The following is a 21097-nucleotide window of genomic DNA, read 5'->3' as shown; positions in this document are numbered from 1 at the left end:
ACAATCGCGCGCATGTGGAAATCTTCCTGTGAATTCTCCACGCGTGTCTTTAAACTTATATAGATCCAGCTGCAAAGATCACAGCGACACCCTCGAAAATCTCCTTGAGCGGAGCTCAAGAAGGCATACGTTCGTCATCGCGTTTCGTGCAAGTTGCGAAACTTACGTGCCAGCCAGATAGATATTCGCGCAAACTGCGATACCCGGCAACGCTACCCGATTCATTCCCGCGCATACTTTTATGACGCGAGAGCACTCGCAATCCTGCGCAACGCCAATGCGACGGGAGCTTCGCCTTCGCGGGGAACGCGGAGTCGGTGTGTTTTGCCGGCGAAGTTTTCAAGTGTGGCGGCCGCTTAATTCAACGTCGCGAAAGAGAGAGAGAGAGAGAGCGAAACAGCCGTGCGACAACGAGAATGCTCTCGTTAACTGGAATGTTTTAGCGAAAGCGGCTTGGGTACTTGGCGCATTATATGCGGACGTGTAATTGCCGAAAGCGGGGGAGGGGGAGGAGCGGGGGGGAGCTGCACAATGCACAGCTCTTTAGCCACTTCACGGTAATAAGTAAAGAAGGATTTCTCTTCCAAGAGAAACGTATTACGCGCGACGAGAATCGCGCGACAAAGGACCTCTCACGATCCCCGCGAAAGATCTCTCTCGCGCGTTTCTTCCCGGACCTCCCCCGGATCCAGCTCTCCGAAGGAAGCGGCGGAGAGGAGCGGCGAGAGAGCCGCGCTGCGCCGCGGCGGATGTGTGCGGCGTGTTAATTTTTCAGCAGGTCGAAGAACGTCTGCGAACGTCCGGGCGGACAATATTGATTTTGCCAGACCTTAAGAGAGAGGCCGGAGGAGCTCACGGGGCTGACGCCGAGGCTGCAAAGTCGAGCGTATTTTCCTCCGTCTTGATGAGATAAGCAGCGACACAATGGCCGCGCTGCCGCCCGTCGCGCAGTGAGGCCAGATGACATTTCTTGGTTCGAAATTTTCTAGGGACCTGAATTTCCAACCGATCATCGACACCAATGGATGAGGTGGACCCTGATAAAATTTCAAAGAGATCTGTCCGGCCGAAATTTTGAAAAGATTATCGGTTCAGGGTTCGTGGGCTTAGGGTTTGTCTGAAAAGTTTAAAGTACAGTTTAAAGTACAGTTAAAGTGGGTCTAGATATGGCTAGATTGGGCCTCTTAATATATACGGGGCTTCGTGCATCCACGAGCTAGAAAGTTCTCGGATTGATAGATTTCTAGGTTGATGGGCTTAAGACTCAAAATCCCTCGGTTTGGTGCTTAACGGGTCTATATTTGATGTTTTTGCATTCTGGGCATATGAGTTTTGGGTTAATGGGTTTCTGCTTCAAGATCGACAAATCTCGAGGTGTCTGTCGATTGGTTTCATAGTTTCGATCCGCTGATTACGCTATTAGATAGAAATAAGTATCGAATAATGAGTATTTCGCAAGTTTCTCGCGTTTAACGATAATTTTTCCTCCTTTGAGGCTAGTAATTCGAGAAGAAAAATTTTTTTTATTTTGGCAAGACAGATCTCTTCGGAATTTATTCAGGATCAACCTCGTCCATTGGTGTCGATGATCGCGGCTGGGAATTCAGGTCTCTAGAGAATTTTGAACAAAAGAATGTCATCTGGCCCGTCGCTGTGCGTCGTCGCGGAAGAAAAGCAAGGCGGACGGACGGCGAATCGTTTCGATGTTGAGATTAATTTCGTTTGGCGCGCGAGTATTATAGTCGTGTAGCTCGTTCGCCCCGAAACAGGTGCGACGCGAATAACTCCGAGCCGATGGGGCAACGAGAGAAACGAGTGAAAGAATTCTGAGATTTGCTCAACGAAATTTCCTGGCTTTCGCCACTTTCCAGCCCGACTCGAAATTTTCGTCTTTCGCGCTCTCGACCTCGGTATTTCATCTGCTAATTTCATAAATGTATGTTGCGGTAGTTTTTCTTCATTTTTCTGTTCTCCAGTCACTTTTTCATTTTTAATTATTTTCGTTTTTACCCAATTTACGAAATTTTTACTGTGTCGGTTACGTGAGACCTACTTCCCGTGATTGATAACATTTATCCTGCGTTTTGATCAGGACGTCCTCTTGGAAAGCTACAAGTGGCAAACTGTGCGCTTTTGCCATCTAGAAGCGCTGAGGACTTCCGTTTCTATGTAAATGTTATCTTCGTTCGTCCTCCGGAGTCAACGATATCGAAAAGTTCGGGTCGAAAATAAAGCCGACATTTTCCGACTCGGCTGCGCGTCAAGCGCGCGTCGAACTCTATCGGCGCGAGACACGTGTCGTTCTTTTTTTTTCGTTTTCTTTAACGTAGCAGTGAGTAGGCAGTTTTATTTTCGCCGCAAGAATGGAAACATGAAGATTTCCATATTCGATAAAAACGAAATGCGCGCGCGCGCGCATGTATCGAAACGCATTGAACCTTTCGATGCATTCGCGAGGCTGCATCGCGACCGAGCGGAAGTTCGCAGGATGAATTAAATTTGTGCCCCCTAACCTCTCGGAGTCGCGGCAATCGATGCGATGAACCGCATCATTAGGCTGATCGATGAGCGAGTATTGCTCTGAGATAACTTCTTTGGCGTGACATACACACGCAGAAAAACATTTTTCCCGAAGATATAAACATTCGCCCCCCTCCCTCCCCCCCCCCACACTCCCCTGAGCAAACGTATCAGCGAGCAGCCTTGCTCGTCTGGAATATTTTTACAATGTAAAGAAACTTTAATGTGGAATTAACTTTAATGTATCTGGAATATTTTTGTAATGTGAAGAAACTTTAAATCGAGACTTAAGGAACACAAAATTGCAAAATGTTCCCCAAGAGGCGCGCAATCTCTTGGCTTGGACGGTTTGGAAACGGCGCGTGAAAAACGATTGCCTGAGTGCATCTTTCCTGCGTATTGCCTGACCCGGCTTTCACGGGTCGCCATCGCGTCCTTCATAGATTTGTTTGTTTGTAGACGTCTCGTAAACATTCCCGCTGAAACGAACGTCCGAAAACAAATCCGTGAAGGTCGCGGCAGCGATCACGCGCGCGTCTCCGCGCCGCGAAGACCTAAATCGTCTCGTGTCATCTTTAAAAAGGCGAGTTTGGTGTTTAATTAAGTTACATATATCATTACTAGCGTCTCGGTAATGAGAAAATTATTCTCATCGGAATTTGAAAGTCGCATAAATAATTGCAATTTACAGCGAACCCAAATAAACTGATTTATTATTACACAAAATGAGACTCTCCTTTCTATCCTAGCGAACGAGAGCAAATTACATAACAGTTATTGCGTAATTTTTCCCTTGTATAATTCCTCGCATAAATTTTTCTCTTATATAATAGCATTAGAAGTAACAAGCTGACTCGAAGAAAGCCCGCGGAATTTTCGAGAGAATTCGCAATTTCGAAGGTGCCAAAACTGCAGAAACAGATGCGGGGCGCTTTTTGCAAACATCAAAGTGTAACAATAACGATATGGTGAGATAAATTCGTTCGTTAGCAAAACCGAGAGAGAGACAGTCATTAGATGGAAAAGACTTCCGACCTGCGTTTCCCAAGCAGCAGTTCTCGCTCAATGAGCAGTCCTTTCCCTTTGAACACCCTGTATATATATTTCGAATTGTACCGATGTGAACCTGGCAAACAACTTGATAAAAAAAAAAAGAAATTCGCAATACGGTTCGATTGTACTTCGTTTGTACCTATTTATATCACTTTTTGTTTCGTTTGTACCTCACAGAATAAAAAGATGGAAAAGGGGGGAAAATAGTCAACAAGCAAGTATAAGATACCCGAAAGCGGCCAACGCCATCCGAAAGAGAATCATTTGTACCTTCCTTCAAATTTGTACCTCAAAAGAACCGGAAGTACAGGATCTTCAAAAAATGTCCAAGATATATTTTCGCCAATTTTCGAGATATCGCAAGACGGCCAACGTCATTCGAAAGAGAATCGTTTGTATCCGTTTGTACATCCCTTCAAATCATTTGTATTTCAAAGGAACCGGAAGTACAGGATTTTAAAAAAACGTCCAAGAGGTACTTTCGCCAATTTTTGAGATATCGCAAGACGGCCGACGCGTCATTCGAAAGAGAATCGTTTGTACCCGTTTGTACCTTCCTTCAAATCGTTTGTACCTCAAAGGAACCGGAAATACAAAATCTTCAAAAAATTTCCAAAATCTTCTCTTTCAAATTTGTACCTCAGAGGAACCGGAAGTACAGGATCTTCAAAATCTGTCGGAAGGTTACTTTCGTACTTCCGGTCCCTTTGAGATACAAACGATTTGAAGGGAGGTACAAACGATTCTCTCTTGAATGGCGTTGGCCGTTTTGCGATATCTCGAAAATTGGCGAAAATATCTCTTGGACGTTTTCTTAAAGATAAAGAAGATTTTCTTAAAGACTTCCGGTTCCTTTGAGGTACAAATACGATTTGAAGGGAGGTACAAACGGGTACAAACGATTCTCTTTCGAGTGGCAGTTGGCAGTTGGTTTTGCGATATCTTACACTTGCTTGCTGGCTATTCTTCCCTCTCCCCTTATATTTTTACCTTTCGAGGTACAAACGAAACAAAAAGTGGTACAAACAGGTACAAACGAAATACAATCGAACAGTATTGCGAATTTTTTTTTTTTTATCAAGTTGCCTGCCAGGTTCACATCGGTTCGAATTGCGCGACCAAATCGTGTCGTCCGGCGAAAAGCGTTGCGCGCGTAGCTCTCCGAGACGCAGCGCAGCGTTAATTAATGGTAGCGACAATTATTATAATGCGACCGGAGCGCGCGTTATCTCCGCTGTGAAATAATACCGAAGGCGCGCGCGCGCGCGCACGCGCGCGCGCGTGAGGGTCGCCCTCCCCACTCCCTCTTTTTGCGTGCATGTTCGCGAGCGATACGGCGCGCCGCGGTGAATCGTCGGTTGTATTTCAGGATGCGCGCGCTTATTTTTAAATCCGCCAGAATTACCGCCGGTGGCCTAAGAATAACGATCACGACGAAGGCACGCGCGCTGAGGCCGTGTCAGTGGAGCGACCCGAATGGCGTGACCAGAGTTGGCATGTATTGAACTTGTTGTTCAACACAAGACATCTTAAACATGTTTCGAACACTCGAGAATTTTAAACATACGTTTTCTTTTTAAACATGTATCTTTTGCAGATGTTTAATATAATTCTTGGACGTAAAATTATTAGATGTGTACACTGCTGCACAATCGTTAAAAAAAATAATTATTATACACACGTATATATATATATATATATATATTACATTTACTTAATAATTCACATCTTATACATATATTTATTTAGGTGAGTCACAGTTTATTTAAAAAAGAAGTTTTCCTATTAAACAACCGACTAGCCCCAAGCCTCATAAAAAATCAAAAGCACATATTTTCCATGTTTTAATGCTTTTATGAATTCCCAGAAGCGAAGTTTCCTTATTTCAAAAAATAGAAAACCGTTGCACTCGTCTCATCGTCAGCTGCAACTTTTATTTCGTGAAAGAATCGATTTCCATTTTTAAAAAATGGCCGCCACTATGAAATCTCGAAAATAGCGCCATCTTCAATAAAATTGATAATATCATCATCTTTCTCTGTCGAAGCCGTAAAACTTTTGTCCGAAATGAAACATCTTTTTCTCGAAAAACTTCTGCTTTTCGCGAGGTATTCGCGTGTATTGAATAAAATTGCCTACTCTGTCTAGTCTGTTAACATACTTTTCTGCGCTCATTTAAAACATATTTAAAACCTAGAAAGTAGTTTTAAGCAAGGAAACATTATGTTTCATTCTTTTATTCTAAACCGTTGTGTTTTTTACCGACCCTGAGCGTGACGAAGGCCTCTCCTCCGGTAGCTCTCCGCGTCGATCGCGAACTGTACGATCTGTCGCGGTGATTATTAATGCATCAGGAACGCGCGGTAGTTGGATGGATGTTCCATCGTACACGCGGAAGAGCAACACCTCCACCTTGGCTCGCGCGGCGCGGAAAGATCGAAGAGGCCAATCACGACCGAGGCGAGCGCGTCTCAACCCTGACGATAAACGCGCTCATTTTGCGCGCTCGACTGCTAACACTGCTCGTCCCTGTCGGACGTGTACGATCCAAAAAAGTCCACTGCCAATTGATGAAATCGCCTTGATCGCTCGGAAGGTTTCAATCGCCGTGTAATTAATCAGCGAGCTTGTAATCATTGTTCTCGAATTTCGTTTCGCTTCGATCGTACCTTCAACACCGTTGGCTGGCTTGGCGTTACTATCTGGATTAACCCGGCGTCATTAAGGGTCGTAATGGACCGAGATGTTTTTTTTTCAACCCATTAAGTATCTTATCAAATTACTTATATTAAGAGACCATTATCCCATAAAAGCTACTAGCTTTCTGAAACCATAGCTGCTGACACTGCGAGGGTAGAGCAAAATACAGGGTAGATCGTTTTGTTCAATACATCTTGTAAAATAGATGCGAATATCTTGTAAAAGAGAAGGTTTTCAGGCAAAAGTTTTATGGCTTCGAGGGGGGAAAATGATGATATTATCAACTTAATTGCAAATGGCGCTACTTTAGATATTTCATCATGGTGGCCATTATTTTTAATGGAAATCGATCTCTTTTCAGGAAATAATGGTTGTAGACAAGTACAACGGTTTGTTTGTTTTCTTTTTAAATAACAAAACTTTACTTTTGCGAATTTATAAAAAATGATTTATTTTATTGAGCCACCGATGTTTCGAAAGCCTCGAAAAACATTTTTCAATCCTTTCATTTGAAAAAATTATGAAATATACATAAATAAAATGTGAATTATTTAATAAATATATATATATATATATATAGAATAATGTATATACATTTGTATATAATATTGTAATGTGCAAGAATATGAAAAAAAATAAATATTTTGTGAGAAGAATCAAATTTATATTATCAATAATTTTACGTCCAAAATTTGTACTAAACACTTAAGAAAAATACGTTAAACATATGTTAAAACATGTTTCTACAAAAACGTGTATGTTTGAAATTACGAAATGTCAATAATTTTTTATCCAAAATTTACACCGAACACTTTTCAAAATGAAAACATGTTTTACACATACATTTTTTTAAATATATGTTTAAAACATGTTTAAAATATGCCAACTGTGGTCATCAATCATGATCCATCTCAACGTGCGTATAACATTTTTAACCACCACAGTTAAAAGAGACTCTAGGCTAAAATTCGACGCGACGACGTTTCGGCAGCCATCCTCGTACCGGGGTTCATTTATCGTTCATACATATAGATGCACTCACCCTTTGTCTGCAATGATCGACGTAGCGAAGCCCGAAGTAGTCCATCTCCAAAATGTTGAGCTGCTTGCACACATATTCGAGAATGTATCGCCCTTTGTGCTGTGGCTGCAACAAGGAAACGAGCATCGCCGACGATCAGATTTGCAGTCTCGCGAGCGAAACGGTGACGAAGAAGAATAACAGAAAGAAGCAGGTCAGTCTGCTCGCGCACGCTGAGAGAAAAGAAAACATGGAGTACGCGTTTCTTCGCGGAATCCTAAATATCATCTCATATATCGCTTTAACCCTTTAACGTCTACTGGGAACCACAGTTACCAGAAACGCATTTAAGAATCCATAACTTAGTCAAAAAAGGAGAATATTTTTGTTTTCTTTGCGCCACTGTAAAGGTGAATTCTTTTAAAAAATGGTATATAGATTGTATGTAGATTAGGTTTAGTCTGTTTTCAGCTCAGTTTTCATGATAACATATTTCGTCAAATCCCAAGTAGGCATAGTTAGCATTGTTACTGACATCTAGAAGTGCACTATGCAAATGAATAGATTGGTGTCTGTTATAATTTTATACATTTGGAAGCTTTCTCAGATGCAAAATGTGAAATTAAAAGAATACAGAAATTCAACATGGTGGAATCCAATATGGTGGACACGAAAATCAAGAAATCAACCTATTTTCGTGAAACCTGATGACCTACAGTTTTTTATGCGACGAAAAATGAAAGGATAATTGACTATCTAAGTGGTGATCTATAAGATATTCTTCTGAAATAGTAAGCTTGACGCTCTGAATGATGAACTTCACTCACAAATATAGTAAAGTTTCAGCTGAAAAATGTCAAGCTGACTATCAGAGTTATGTCGTATAGATTACCCTTCATTTCTCTCTGTACAGGTTGCTCATTTCGTATCGCCTTTAGGATCCAAGTCATATTTACCAATAAACAAAAAACGAACGATAAAAGAAACCAATATAAAATTCTGATACTTTTCTTGATTATCACTACTTATAGTCTCAGTTCAAAAAAGCTCAAATTTTATTCTTAAAACACTTATAAAAAAGTCGGGCGTTAAAGGGTTAAAATGCCAATAGGAATCTGGTGGCTAATAAAATTACACGTGAACGCTGATATCTCGGCACGAGAAGACTTCACAGAGAGACTTTCCTCCATTTTTAAGCAAAGTGCTCAAAAATGCAGCATCACTTTGAAAAGGTACGACGGAGGGAGCGGAGCAGGACGAGCTAAATCTGCCGAGGTCCTCGCGCAAAAATCTCGAGCAGCGTGCTCGATGCGCAGCCGGAGCTGGAATCGCGAAATCGCTGCCGGAAGTCGGGAACCATCTAATCTAACGGCGCGTCGCGTCGCGTCACGTCAATTAATGCCGCTGATTTCACGTCTCGCGGCGATCTCGCGACGGCCAAATAATCAGCGACCCCGAGACTCGGGCGGCGGATATTATACGGACGCGAGTCCGGTTATGTAAACATCGGCGACTTAACCGTGACCTCCCAGTAACGACGAGCAGAATGGCCGCAATTATCCAGTCCGATAGCTCCGCAATTACCAGGCTGGATATGAAATTATCGGACGCCACAAGGCCGGCACTGAGAGAAAAAAAGAGAAGACAAGAAGTAATCCGCACCGTTGCGCAATAATTCATATAAACAGACTTCGCACAGCGAGGCGACACTCGCATCTCGCGGAAGAGCAAGCAAGCAAGCAAGCAAGCAAGCATCCCTCCCTCCCTCCCTCCTGCCGATTCACAGACTCCTCGCGCTGTAGGCTCGAACCCAATCGCTCAGGAGCAGCGCTCCTGGAGGATCGAAATGTCACGTCCCGAAATAACTCGCTCGCGCGCGCGCGCGATGGCCGAAAAGGCGAGAGGCCGAGAAGGGGCTCCTCGTAAGAGGAAAACCCGGAGGTGCAGGAGGTGGCCGAGGAGGAGCAGGCAGAAGGGGGGAAGAGAGGTGCTCGAAGACGCCTAAGGTCGTTTGTATGGCCGTGTCGTCGTCGTGTTCGGGCGCGAGTGCTCGTCGCCGGCATGCTAAATATCCTCGCGGCTCTCTCGCGGCCCTCGCTTGCGCCAAGATTCACGTTCGGGCACGCGACACATAATAGTGGAGGCGGCGCCGCCGGCGCGGCGGTTCGTGCGCGGCGCGAACCCGCGACAAGCCGTGCAACATTCAGGTGCGCTCCCATCCATCCATCCGGCCGCCCGGCCGGCGTTTTACATGCCAGCGTTTCGCCGGGCGCGCCGGGAACATCGCACGTGTATCTCGCGGACGCGTTATATTATTAATAGAAACTACTCCGGGCCCCTCGCGAGTTATTTACTCGCGCGAGGAACTTGGCGAGTAAATACTCGCGGCCGGCCGGCCTGCCGGCGGAAATTACGTACTTTCGGCACTTTTAGGCTCGATTCACACTATCGGATCCGCTCAGGTTCAGGTCGCGCTCCGGTCACGCTCCGATCAAATATTTGCCCACTGTTTATAACGTACGTAATTCATATTATCGGTAACGCTCAAGTTTCGGTCCGATCTCGCAGCGGTATAACGATCCTTCGAGAGGAATATTTTGCCGTAGCGTGATCGAAGTTGTCCGGAAGCGTACCGATAATGTAAACGGACTTTCGATCGATCCGTCACCGTCAGTTTTCGCAGACTCGCAGACTCGCGGTTCTCGCAGTCTCTCGCGACTCTCAAGCAGTATCAAATAATAAGAATAAGAATAAGAAAATATGAATAAAGAAAAATTGTGGTCGTTTGAAAAAGGTACGTATATATCGTGTATATCGTGTTATAATTAGAAATTAATTATGAACATGTATTCAAGGGAAATTAATGTTTAGGCAGAAGCTACACTGATCGTCTGGGATAGAACTGAGAGCGGATCGATGAGTGATTCAATAATGTGAACATTTCAGGAATACGATCGGTGCGGATCGTGAGCGAACCGATAGTGTGGATCGAGCCTTAGCGGCCGGTCGGCGGTGTCTTCCTCTTGGCTGTGGCGTTTCGCTCAGCTAGATATCAACCTGTGTAACTTCACCGAGTTTTCTTGCTCTCTCTCTCTCTCTCTCTCTCTCTCTATCTCTGTATCTCTCTCTTCCCTGACAACTTTGCTTAGACATTCAAGGGTGGCTGGCGCTGGAAACTCGTGCGCACACCTGATAAATCTGCCGAGTTCAAAAATCACAGACGTCTCCTCGCTTCCTCCTTCTAGCGAAAGGACGTGCGCGCAAAATTGTCGTCGCTAATTCACGAGAGTAACAAATGCGGCTGGCGCGTATTGTCCCGGAAAATCCCGAACGCTCCCGAATGTCGGGATTCGAAAGCGCCGGGACAATTCCCCGGTGAAATTGCTATTCCCGCCGAATAACCCAGGCAATATCTCGAGACACAATTTTGCCGAAATATACAATCAGGCCGAGCAGGGATTGTATCATGGCCCGAAAGCATATTAATATCTGTCCATTTGAATGCGCTCTTGTATTCAAATGAATAGATACCTGATGCGGCGTCGCGCAACGAGACGACCCCCAGGCGAAATCGCATTTCACGAGCTCGACCCGATATTCGCGGACTTTCCAGATGATCGCTGCTGACTCTTTCAATTTCGACGTGCTCTTTCCCCGCGAGACCAGACGAGTCCAAGCACTTCTTTCCCCCGCAGTGCGCACGGATGCGGGGATGAATTTCAAGCGGTAATAGCCACGAGGCGGCCCGACAGGGTCGGTGAAGAAGAAGAAGAGCAACCCGAATAGAAAAATTAATAGGACTCCGCTAAGGTCCTGGTTATTTTTCCCTAATATTAGTCGGACCCTAGTAGGGATTAGAAAGACAAGAGCCCTACAGGATATGCAACAAATTGTTTAACAGCCCGTACAAGGCAATATTATGAGGGCCTTGTAGGGAAATATCTTTATTATTGCTTAAATACAAATATTCGTCCTTTTCATTCCACGAAATTTAGACTGTAATTTCCTTATTTCTTTATACCTTGTTGGTATACAACAAGAATTTTTTATTTTAAAAAGTTTAAAAGGGCATACCTTACAGTAAAATATAGCATTATTTACACATAAAAATCCTGCTAGTATTTTTATTAAGGTTTACTGCATTTCAAAACGAAAGTAATACTAGAAACATTCCTGGAAGAGATTAATGAAAATGGCAACTGATAAAACTAATAAAATTTATTTTTAATTACGGTATAATTAAAAAATCTTTAAAAGAATCAGATAAAGCGTACCTACTAAAACAATACTAAACTATGATAATTTTATTACACACTTCAGATCACTTATTAATTTTCTATAACTAAACTTGATTTCGTATATCTAAAGTATCCTTCTGAGGCCCACATCGTTAACATTTCCATGTTAAAGCCTTTTTTATTAAATCCAAGACATTTCTAAAAAATCCTTCCAAGGCCCTTCTCAGCTTTCCCTATCAAAGCCTTATTTCATAAAATCTAAGGTAACCCTAAAAGATTCATCTCGAGACCTGATCGAGGGTAATAATGAAGCAGCCCTTTTCAGGGCATCCTACTTTCAGCCTTATCGGGGCCTTACACTTCACACGAGGATAGCTCTAATAACTTTTCGTTCAGGCGAAGCAAGAAGCAAAATGAGCGAGTGAAGCTCGCACTTTTGTTCGAGTGAATTCATTCGGAAGAACGTAACAATCGAACGGGTGGGGGAGGGCGACGGAAGAGACTAAACGACGCTAAAGACGCGGAAGCTTGACACCAACGCAACCAGGAGAAGTGACTTAAAGTCAAATGTACAAGGTTATGTCGGCGTTATTCTCGGTATAACGTGCACGTTTTATCGCGGAACCGCTTATAGCCGACTCGGACCAACTTTATCGCAGGTGGGATCGTGCATTCCCGCGATGGCAATCCGCGATGCGAGCGATTAAACTAATAAACAATAGACTAGCGCGATGAGCCGAGTGAAAGCCGTCGCGGAGCGGCGCGTTCGAGAGGGGAGAGCGAGAGAGAGAGAGAGAGAGAGAGAGAAATTTGCATACATCAGCCGGAAACGTAAGCAGTGTGAAAGAACGCGCGGAGTCGATACCGACGGTTATCGAGGCGGCGATAAGTCTGACCGTTTGCGGCTTACTTAGTTGGTCTCGGCCGGCTGAATTCATTATAAACGTGTAAAGCGCTGCCGATGGCGCAGCGGATACCAGCCGGCTCGCCAGCGTCGACCTTGCGCCCCCGTCGAGGAGATCGCACGCACGCACGAACTCGAAAAGCTCGGTGAGCCGGGCGCACGCAATCCTTATCGATATCTCTCTGTTAGCACGAACGGAGGAGAGGCAGGTACAAATAAATAGATAAAGGGCGGAGCGGGGGAAGCAGAGGCAGATAGAGGTAATTGAGCGATACGTCTCTGAGAGACGGATGCGCGAGGGTGCGCCGGACGTGGCGGAGACGTTGAAGTTTGAGCACGCAATTTCTACGGTGGCAAGCCTAAAGTTGCTCACGAGATCGGGGTCGTAGTTGGTGTTCTTCGCCGAGCTAACGCGAGTTCTTCCGAACTCAGCGTGAACTTGCCGAGTTTGCTTCCAAAGTCCGGCCGCTCCGGCGTGCGCCGGTTATCTGTCGTCGGATACGGCGAAAGTGAGCGATAAGCGCCCGTGTGTTTGTTGTATTAATAGTCCAGCGCTTTATTATGCCGCGCTTGTACACAGGCGACGTGTATACAGGGTGTACCTGAAGAGAGTCCAGAGAGTCCGCGCGCAAACTCGTAGGATGGAGAGAATTGATGATAAATAATTCCTAGTAGGAACTAACTACACTGAGAGAAAATTGTATTAAAATTCACCCTTTAACTGCTACGGTCGAGAGTGAAGTGGAGTGTGGAAAAAGATGGCGGCCTTGCTACGATCGAGTTTACTCGATCTGGATTCTTTTCAATGTGTGTAATACCCATTTAATTTAGTTTGTAAAAAGCATTTGAATTGAGCGGGCATATAATTGAGTGCCATCTCTTATATCATTATAAAATATTTTATAATTGTAACAATAACTCAGCAAAGAGGGTCATACTGGTCATTTAATATCTCAGCGGTTAAAGGCGGTTAAACAAATATTTGCTCGAATACGACTGTGAATACGTTTACTTAAATTAAGCAATTATTTTCTAAAATTCAAGAAAAAAGTTTACATTCAGAGAGAACCTCTGTATTTCATCTTAGAAATTAGTCGCTTAATTTGAATAGATGTACTCACAGTCGTGTTCGAACAAATATTTGTTTAATTTTAATACAATTTTTTCTCAGTGTACTAGACTCGTCATCTACCGAAGATTATGTCTCAAGAAACAAAATTTTACAGACATATACCACTAAGATTCCTTTCACTTGTTCTTCAAGATAGAATCTGTCCTGCAAGTTTCTCGATAAGACTGAAATACATCTTGTGTAAGATTCAGTAGTTAAATTCTACCTAGTAGGTACATGTTGGTTCCCGAAATGCAGCTGTCTCTGCAATCTCTCTCAGTTTGAAACTGATATGTTTCATCCGTTACGCCGTGGTTTACGAATGAATAACTCTTGACACATATACGCTTGTAAAATCGTTCCAAATTTCTACAAGCTTCTCAGGAATGCAGGCATCCTTGATGTCAAGAGGAAATAGTAGTTTTTTAGAAGGGTTTCACTCTCGCGACAGACGGCAAAAATATACCAACGACGTAACGATGAACGATTCTCCGATTACTATTCGAAAATCATGAAAATTCATAGAAGCGAGTAAAAAACGTATTAGCATTCTTACTCCACTCATTGCAACATATTTCCTTCCATCGTCGTCATCTTCCGAAGGCTATATCTCAGGAAACAAGTTTTCGCGGACATGTAGCTCCACTACGATTTCTTTCACTTATTTTTCAACATGGAAAGTACTGTTACGTTCAACGTAGAAAGTCCCGCATAGAAAGACCTGTCCTGTAAGTTTCTCGATCGGACTGAAATACGTCTTGTATAAGATCTGGTAATTAATTCTTTCCAATTATCGACAATTTTCAATCTTTATTTAAAAATCGATAGAACAAGATTAATCGATGAAATATTCTCCGTTATTATCGATGACCTCAGACCACTTATTGGCCAGTTGCCGAATCCCATCACGATAGAAACCTCGTGGCTTTGAGGCTGTAAAGTCATCGATGAAGTTTCGTGTGTCGTCAACTGTCGAAAAATGTGTATTAGACAGTGCGTGTTGCATCGACCGAAACAAGCGAAAATCTGATGGAGCCAAATCTGGAGAATACGACGCGTGTGGGGCTTTCCAGCCCAAATGTAAGATGGTTTCCTTTGTGGTTTCTGCTGTATGCGGCATTGTCGTGCAGCAAAATGACTTTACAGTTACCTTGTCCAGTAAATGGCCTCTTCTCTCAATCGCATTGCTCAAACGTATCAATTGCTCTTGGTAAATCTTTGCTCTAATGGTTCTACCCAGCACCAAGAGCTCATAGTATAGCACACCCTTCTGGTTCCACCATAGAAGAACTTTTTTCCCGAAACATTTTACTGTCGGTTGATCAAGGTCTACCCATGATTTTTTGCGTTTAGAATTTTCATACATAATTCTCATTTTTCGCCATCACTTACGATTTTGTGCAAAAAATCTTTTCTGTGCTGGCGAGCAAAGTAACGCATGTGTTTAATCGGCGATTTTTGTTGTCAATGTTGCTGTTAGCTCGTGTGAAACCCGTTTATCTTCTTTCTGTATCCCATATGATGTAAACGATCGCAAATAGCTTTCTGGCTTACTCCCAGCTCTTTCGCAAGTTCTTGTTATGTTTGTGCCGTATTTTCATTCAGTAGATTTTGCAACTCCTGGTCTGCAAAGTTTTTTGGCTGACGGACGAACGGTTGATCGTGAAGATCAAAATCACCACTTCGACAACGTTCCAACCAGTTTCGACATGTGGCGATCGGTCACAGCATTTTCACCATAAGCACCACAAATCATTTTGGCTGCTTCAGAAGCGCTTTTGCTTACATGAAATGCGAAACGCATCGCGTATCGAATATACTCTTTGTTGACAGTCATCGTAAATATTACTGATTATTGAGGTTATGTGCGTCAAACACCAAACCATGTCATTTCGAAAAGTTAAATATCAACACTTTAAACCGCTGAAAAGCGGGAGAATATTTAAATTACAAATTTGCTGTGTAAATTTTGTCGGAAAGAATTAAATAAATAATAAATTATTATTGGATCTAATATATATATTTGCCACACACACACACACAGCATTGCGGAAACGCCATCGCCTTACTACCAAAATCCTAATTGCCAAATTCGCGCGTGTGCATGTGTATGTAAAAACGCGCTTGACCCTAATTAAACGCGTTTAATTAATCCCGAGCCACAGCGCGAAATTCACGAAGCAACGGCGTATCGCGTGGAGAAATTAGAAGCGCTCCTTATACCAGAACGTTTGATTTTTATTATTCGCGGCAAGCTACAAAGACCTCTAGGGAATTATACGCGAGTCTCAAAGTCGATCAACAACTGCCGCCGTCATTGCCGAGGGATTTGCGTTGCCCGGTAATAATTTAAGTGACTCCACCACGTCGACAGCGAGCGGTATAAGAGGCTATAAGAAGGAAAGAGGGGGGAGGGAGGGTGGGAGAGGGGGGAGAGAGAGAGAGGGAGAGCTCGGCTATCATTGATTGCGAAAGCCTAGTGACCCTGTACCTTCAGACACAGTGGCTCTTATAGTCGCCATACTGTTTGCTAGGCAGGATCTGTTGAACTTGCTTGTTTAAGGGGACTGGAGGGTGAAATTACTGAAAAATTGTGCTTGTTTTTGATAATATTTTGTGACGAACTGAATAAATGTGCAAGAATGAAAATTTTACATATATTTATATAACATATGAAGAGTAGAAAAATTTCGTTTGTTAACAGATACTCATACAAATATACGTCCACTTAAATTTTAAACGCGTTTTCCTCGAAATTTTATTATTCAACTCTTTACAATGATTTCTCCGAAACTGATCTTCGTATCGATTTGAAACTTTAAAGTAATAATATTTGTTCATCTGGCTGTCAGATGAACCATGGACAATTACGTCAAAATATTTCATTTCGAGATATTAATTTTATTGTAAAAGAACTGAAAAATTTGGATTTTTTCGTAATAATAGCTGCCATTTTGTTAATTTTGTTCGATTTTTTTTTTTGTAGTAGTTCATCGGATAATGACAAGCCTCCTCAAGATTTCTAACTAAAATTCGCTCTGATCGGACCATCGAAAGCCGAAATATTACTGCGAAAACGACAACTTGAAGAAAAGAGGAGAGTATATTTCAGCTATATATATATATATATGAGTATTTGTTAATAAACAAAATTTTTCTACTCTTCACATGTTGTATAAATATACCTAAAATTTTCATTCTTGCACATTTATTCAGTTCGTCACAAGATATTATCAAAAACAACCACGATTTTTCAGCAATCTGACCCTCCAGTCCCCTTAAGATGTCCGCTCGCTCGAGTGCGTGCGTGCGTGCGTGCGTGCGTGCGTGACCTTTGCAACGAGATCGCGCGCGCACAGTCATGGCACACTCAATGCCCTTCAATGTCCGAAACGAAATCCTTGATATGCGTATGGAACAAAGTAGGTAACTTTTGTAGCATGATTAAAATCTGCCTTAAGCGACCGCACGCAACACACGAGGGGCTTCGTTTGCCTCGAATTCCGAACGCGATCGCGAGCGAGACATACGGCTGGAATATCCGGGTCATTTGGAGCACACAGAGGGAATATTATAGTAAAAAGACGGCGCAGAGAGGTTATAGAATTTTCGAACCGTGGAACACATGCCGACATTCTTTCTTGTCGCAATTTGTCATCCTTCCGTTTCATACGTGTCGTTTTTGTTACAGAGGGACTGAAATCTATTCTTAAAAAGTCTATTATGTTCTTCCGAAACTTACTGATGCACCATATATTCCTGCACCATTAAAAAAAAAAAAACTTGTTGAAGTTATACAATCAATACGGAGATAAGGAGGCAAGTAAGATTAATTTTACTTTCTAATCTGCTGATTTATTTAATGCCAATCAATCGATTTATCGTGCGTAAACAATAATAAATATGAAATTGTAAGATCTTTATGTATACATACTGTTTTAAAAAATTTATTCTAAAATTCGACAACAATGTTAACATTTATTCAGTTTTTAAATGTATAAAATCGTTCGAATGCAGTCCGAATCAGACCGCACAAAATATCGGAAAAAGAAACGTATTCTGAAAATTGTTCCACGTTGCACGACGAAATTAAAACAAAACATCGTTTAAACACTTGTATCTCCTACGAAAGAAAAAAAAAAAAAAAAAGAAACAGTACCTACCGGGAAAATCGAAAGTCAAACCACGTATCGGTAATTTGCGCAAAAGTAGCGCGCGATATTAAAACGCCAGCCACTAAAATCAGGAAAAACCGGAGAGAGAATAACGCGTAAAATTCAACGACGCTCTGTACTCGATGCGAGAAAGCCGTCCAAATCCATCGCAATCCATACAATAGCATCCAATCAGCGGGGGGTATTTACGGAAAAAAAGAGAAAGAACGGAAGAAAGGAAACACAGCCCTCCCGGGCCTCCCCGCGCGCGCGGGAGCGGAGCGCGAGGCAATTAACCCGAGCGAAATGTTTGAAGCGACGCGACTCGACGTGCATATTACGACTTGCTGATAAATGCTCACGGCGAATGCGCCGATAAATCCGCGCGGCTCGCAATTCCGCGAGAATGCCGAAGGCGCGGGACCGATAAAACGGGCCCCTCGCCGGCGATCGCGGGGCCCGGCGATCCGCAGATTTCCGTCGCCGCAGCTTTGATTCATCTCGCAATATTTACCTTGGCACAGGACACAATGTTGCCGTTTCACGCGCCTCGTCGACGACCAGAGAGAGAGAGAGAGAGATTATATCGCCTGAGGTGGCGAGGGGGAGGAGAAAAGGAGGAAGGACAATCGAGCTCGCGCCCTCGTAATGTCAGCCGCGTTTTTTTAATAGACTTTCGGGCGCGAGGCGAGCGATTTATGGCCGGTCGCGCGAAGCGGCGTGCCAAATGGGGCTAATACAAAGCGCGGCGGGCGAAATAACACCGGGCGGCGCGCCGAGAATTCGCCCGCGAGTCGGACGGAGCACGCAGCTTCCGGCGCAGCGGGCCGAACGATGGCGCGGGTCGCTGTGCGAGTTTCCGAGGCGAGCGCCCGCGAAATTGCAAGGACGTCCTCGTTTCCCGGCTCGAACTCCGCGAGACGCCGTCGCCGTCGCCGACGCCGGTTTTATCGCTCGCGCTATTTCGCATCCGGCGTCGTCGTCGTCGTTCGGCTGCGACTTCGCTTCCGGGAACTGCCGCTGCGCGCATAGACGCACACGAGGCGGCAATCTCGCGGAGTCCGCCGAGTGTCGAGCTGAGAAGCGAAAGGAAGATTCCGATTTCGCTACGCCCGATTTTTTATCCGATCGTTACATTTCAGCGTAATACCTGGGGCAACACCTCCGCGAGCGCGAACGAATGCCCGCTGAAAAAGTCGCGTCCGACTGCTCGATGATCTCGCGTCTGGGCATCGCAACAAGTTTCAAGCTATCAAGGGGGTGGCAAAGTGAATGGCAAACTCGGGAATTGCCGATATAATGCAGAAATAAGCCCTGAATATTATCACTCGGATCAGCCAGTCTCTTTTCTCTGTGACGCGATTACCATCTGTCCTCTTCTCGCACGTATCGATCTCCGGTGGACGCGCGCGCTGTTCCGCCATATTTACATCGATGCCCAATTTCTCCACCCATAGATAAGTTCTCCGTAACTTTATCCGAAAAGTATCTCCCGAAATCGCTTTCCTCCACCTTTGTAAGGTCTGCATCTGGCAGATAAATTCTTATCCTCTTTACCCGAAGTAGCGGACAGAGATATTGATTTCAGTGCGTCGGCATAACCTCAAATATTACAACACGTGTAATCGTTGCTGTTCTTACGAAGACACGAATATAATAACGGATTTGCTCATCGTCTGATCATGATGATGACGAGGTGGATTTGTTGAACTTTGTACTATAAGAGATAAACCGGGCGATTCTCAAGCGTGGAATGGCACCAAATTTTTTCAACAATTTCATTCGAGAAAAGTACAATATTTTAATTCGCACTCTCTCTCTCTCTCTCTCTCTCTCTCTCTCTCTCTCTCCCCCTCTCCCTCTTTGACAGAATATGCTAATTTATAGTAAAATTAGTAAATTCATAGTAAAAATAGTAAATTTGGTGTCGAAAGTTGATAATATATGAAGAATAGCTATCCGTACGTAATCAGAGAAGTTTCAGAGAAGAAAAAGAAGAGGTTTTTAGATATCTGGCGGGTATCTCTATCTATATATCTTCATGAGACAGCTATGAGGGAGGTGTGAAGAAAGCAAAAGACTTATAAGCACGTATACACGTAGGGGAACTTCCCTGAACGGAGCGAACGCACTTTCGCCACTTTTTTTTGCGGAACTTTCGTATGGGGCAATTTTTTGCGCGCCGGCGTGACGAGCTGAAAATTTCTCAGCGTTCCCATCGCACCTGAACGATGCCCGAAAGAGCGAAGCGAACTTTCCGGAAGAAGAACCAGCGTTCCGCCGGCAAACTTTTCGGCACCCCATCGATCGCTCAGCTCCTAACGACGGAAAGAAAAATGGTCGAATTACGAGAAATTACGGACACGGGATCGGAGAAAGCTGGCAGAGAGTAACGAATCACGATGACATGTACTTTTCTGCCCGCGGATATTTCCGTCGCTAACAGCCAAGGGGTGGTTAACCCCTAAAAGCTACCATCAGATATCACCCCCAAGCGAACTTTCCTCATTATTGTTCATAGCAAAATATACACGTGAATCGATCTGTGCTATTATGATAACACAATGTTATCGCTGCTGATAGCACAAATAAATTCCTGTAAAATTAGTATCGTCAGTTGCGTCAGTTTTTTAATAAGGTCAAAAATTCAAATGGGCTGGAATTTCAGGCTACGGTGGCCTTTAATGGTTAAAATTATTTTCTCGCGCAAATTTTTACTGGCTTTCGTTTCATCGGATCTTGATTCGATTGGATATTAAAGGAGTCCGATCATAATTTCGGAAGGTCCTTAACATTCACCAAGCCTTTAAGGGTTAATAAGGGTTATCACGTTTCGGCACTTCCGATCGCGTAATCTCTTTCTCTTTCGTCATTCTGTGCCAAACCGGAAACGACGCAACAGCCGACGGCGCGCTGCGTTGGTAAACAAAATATCGCCGCTTCCGCTCGGCGACGCGAGCGAGCGAGAAGGCGCGTCGTCGGCGGCCCGAAACAATGGACGATGGTTATGCCCCGCTGGACGCACGACGTGTCCCTGGTTTTATTGGTTTTTAATGCGCGCGAAAAGCACCCCTTTCGTCACCCCCGACTGGCATCTTCGCTCGAAAGTTCAGTTCTGTATCAGGGGTTTGCATCAGCTCGCTGCGCGATCTGGCCGACCGCCAATTATTATTCGGCGTAATATCCTCGACGTGGGGCACGATTGAAACGTACACCCTGGTATTTCCGCGCACCCGTCGTGATGAGGGGGCGGGGCAGGCCGGCGGGGCGGGTGGCGGACCATCGCGCGCGCTTAATGAAGAGGAACCGATCGTTTGTCCACGTCGCCGACGGCTGGCTCTCGAGTCGAGTTTTCGAAATTTTCATACGCCGCTCCCGACCTCGACATTTCACTCA

At 44.0% G+C, this 21097-nt stretch overlaps 1 protein-coding gene across 4 annotated transcripts in view; it reads right to left on the bottom strand.

Moving 5' to 3' along the window:
* Nucleotides 1-21097, bottom strand: part of Frmd5 (FERM domain containing) — an 82588-nt gene that overhangs the window by 56277 nt on the left and 5214 nt on the right. For all 4 annotated transcript variants that reach the window (XM_011151032.2, XM_011151033.2, XM_025305684.1 and 1 more), the window contains exon 2: nucleotides 7316-7420. In XM_011151032.2, the coding sequence (XP_011149334.1) occupies nucleotides 7316-7420 (105 nt within the window). The remainder of the gene's footprint in view (nucleotides 1-7315; nucleotides 7421-21097) is intronic.

The sequence above is a fragment of the Harpegnathos saltator genome, unplaced genomic scaffold (genome assembly GCF_003227715.2).
Source record: "Harpegnathos saltator strain DR-91 unplaced genomic scaffold, Hsal_v8.6 scaffold708, whole genome shotgun sequence".
Lineage (NCBI taxonomy): Eukaryota > Metazoa > Arthropoda > Insecta > Hymenoptera > Formicidae > Harpegnathos > Harpegnathos saltator.
This window is presented reverse-complemented; position numbering and strand designations above follow the sequence as displayed.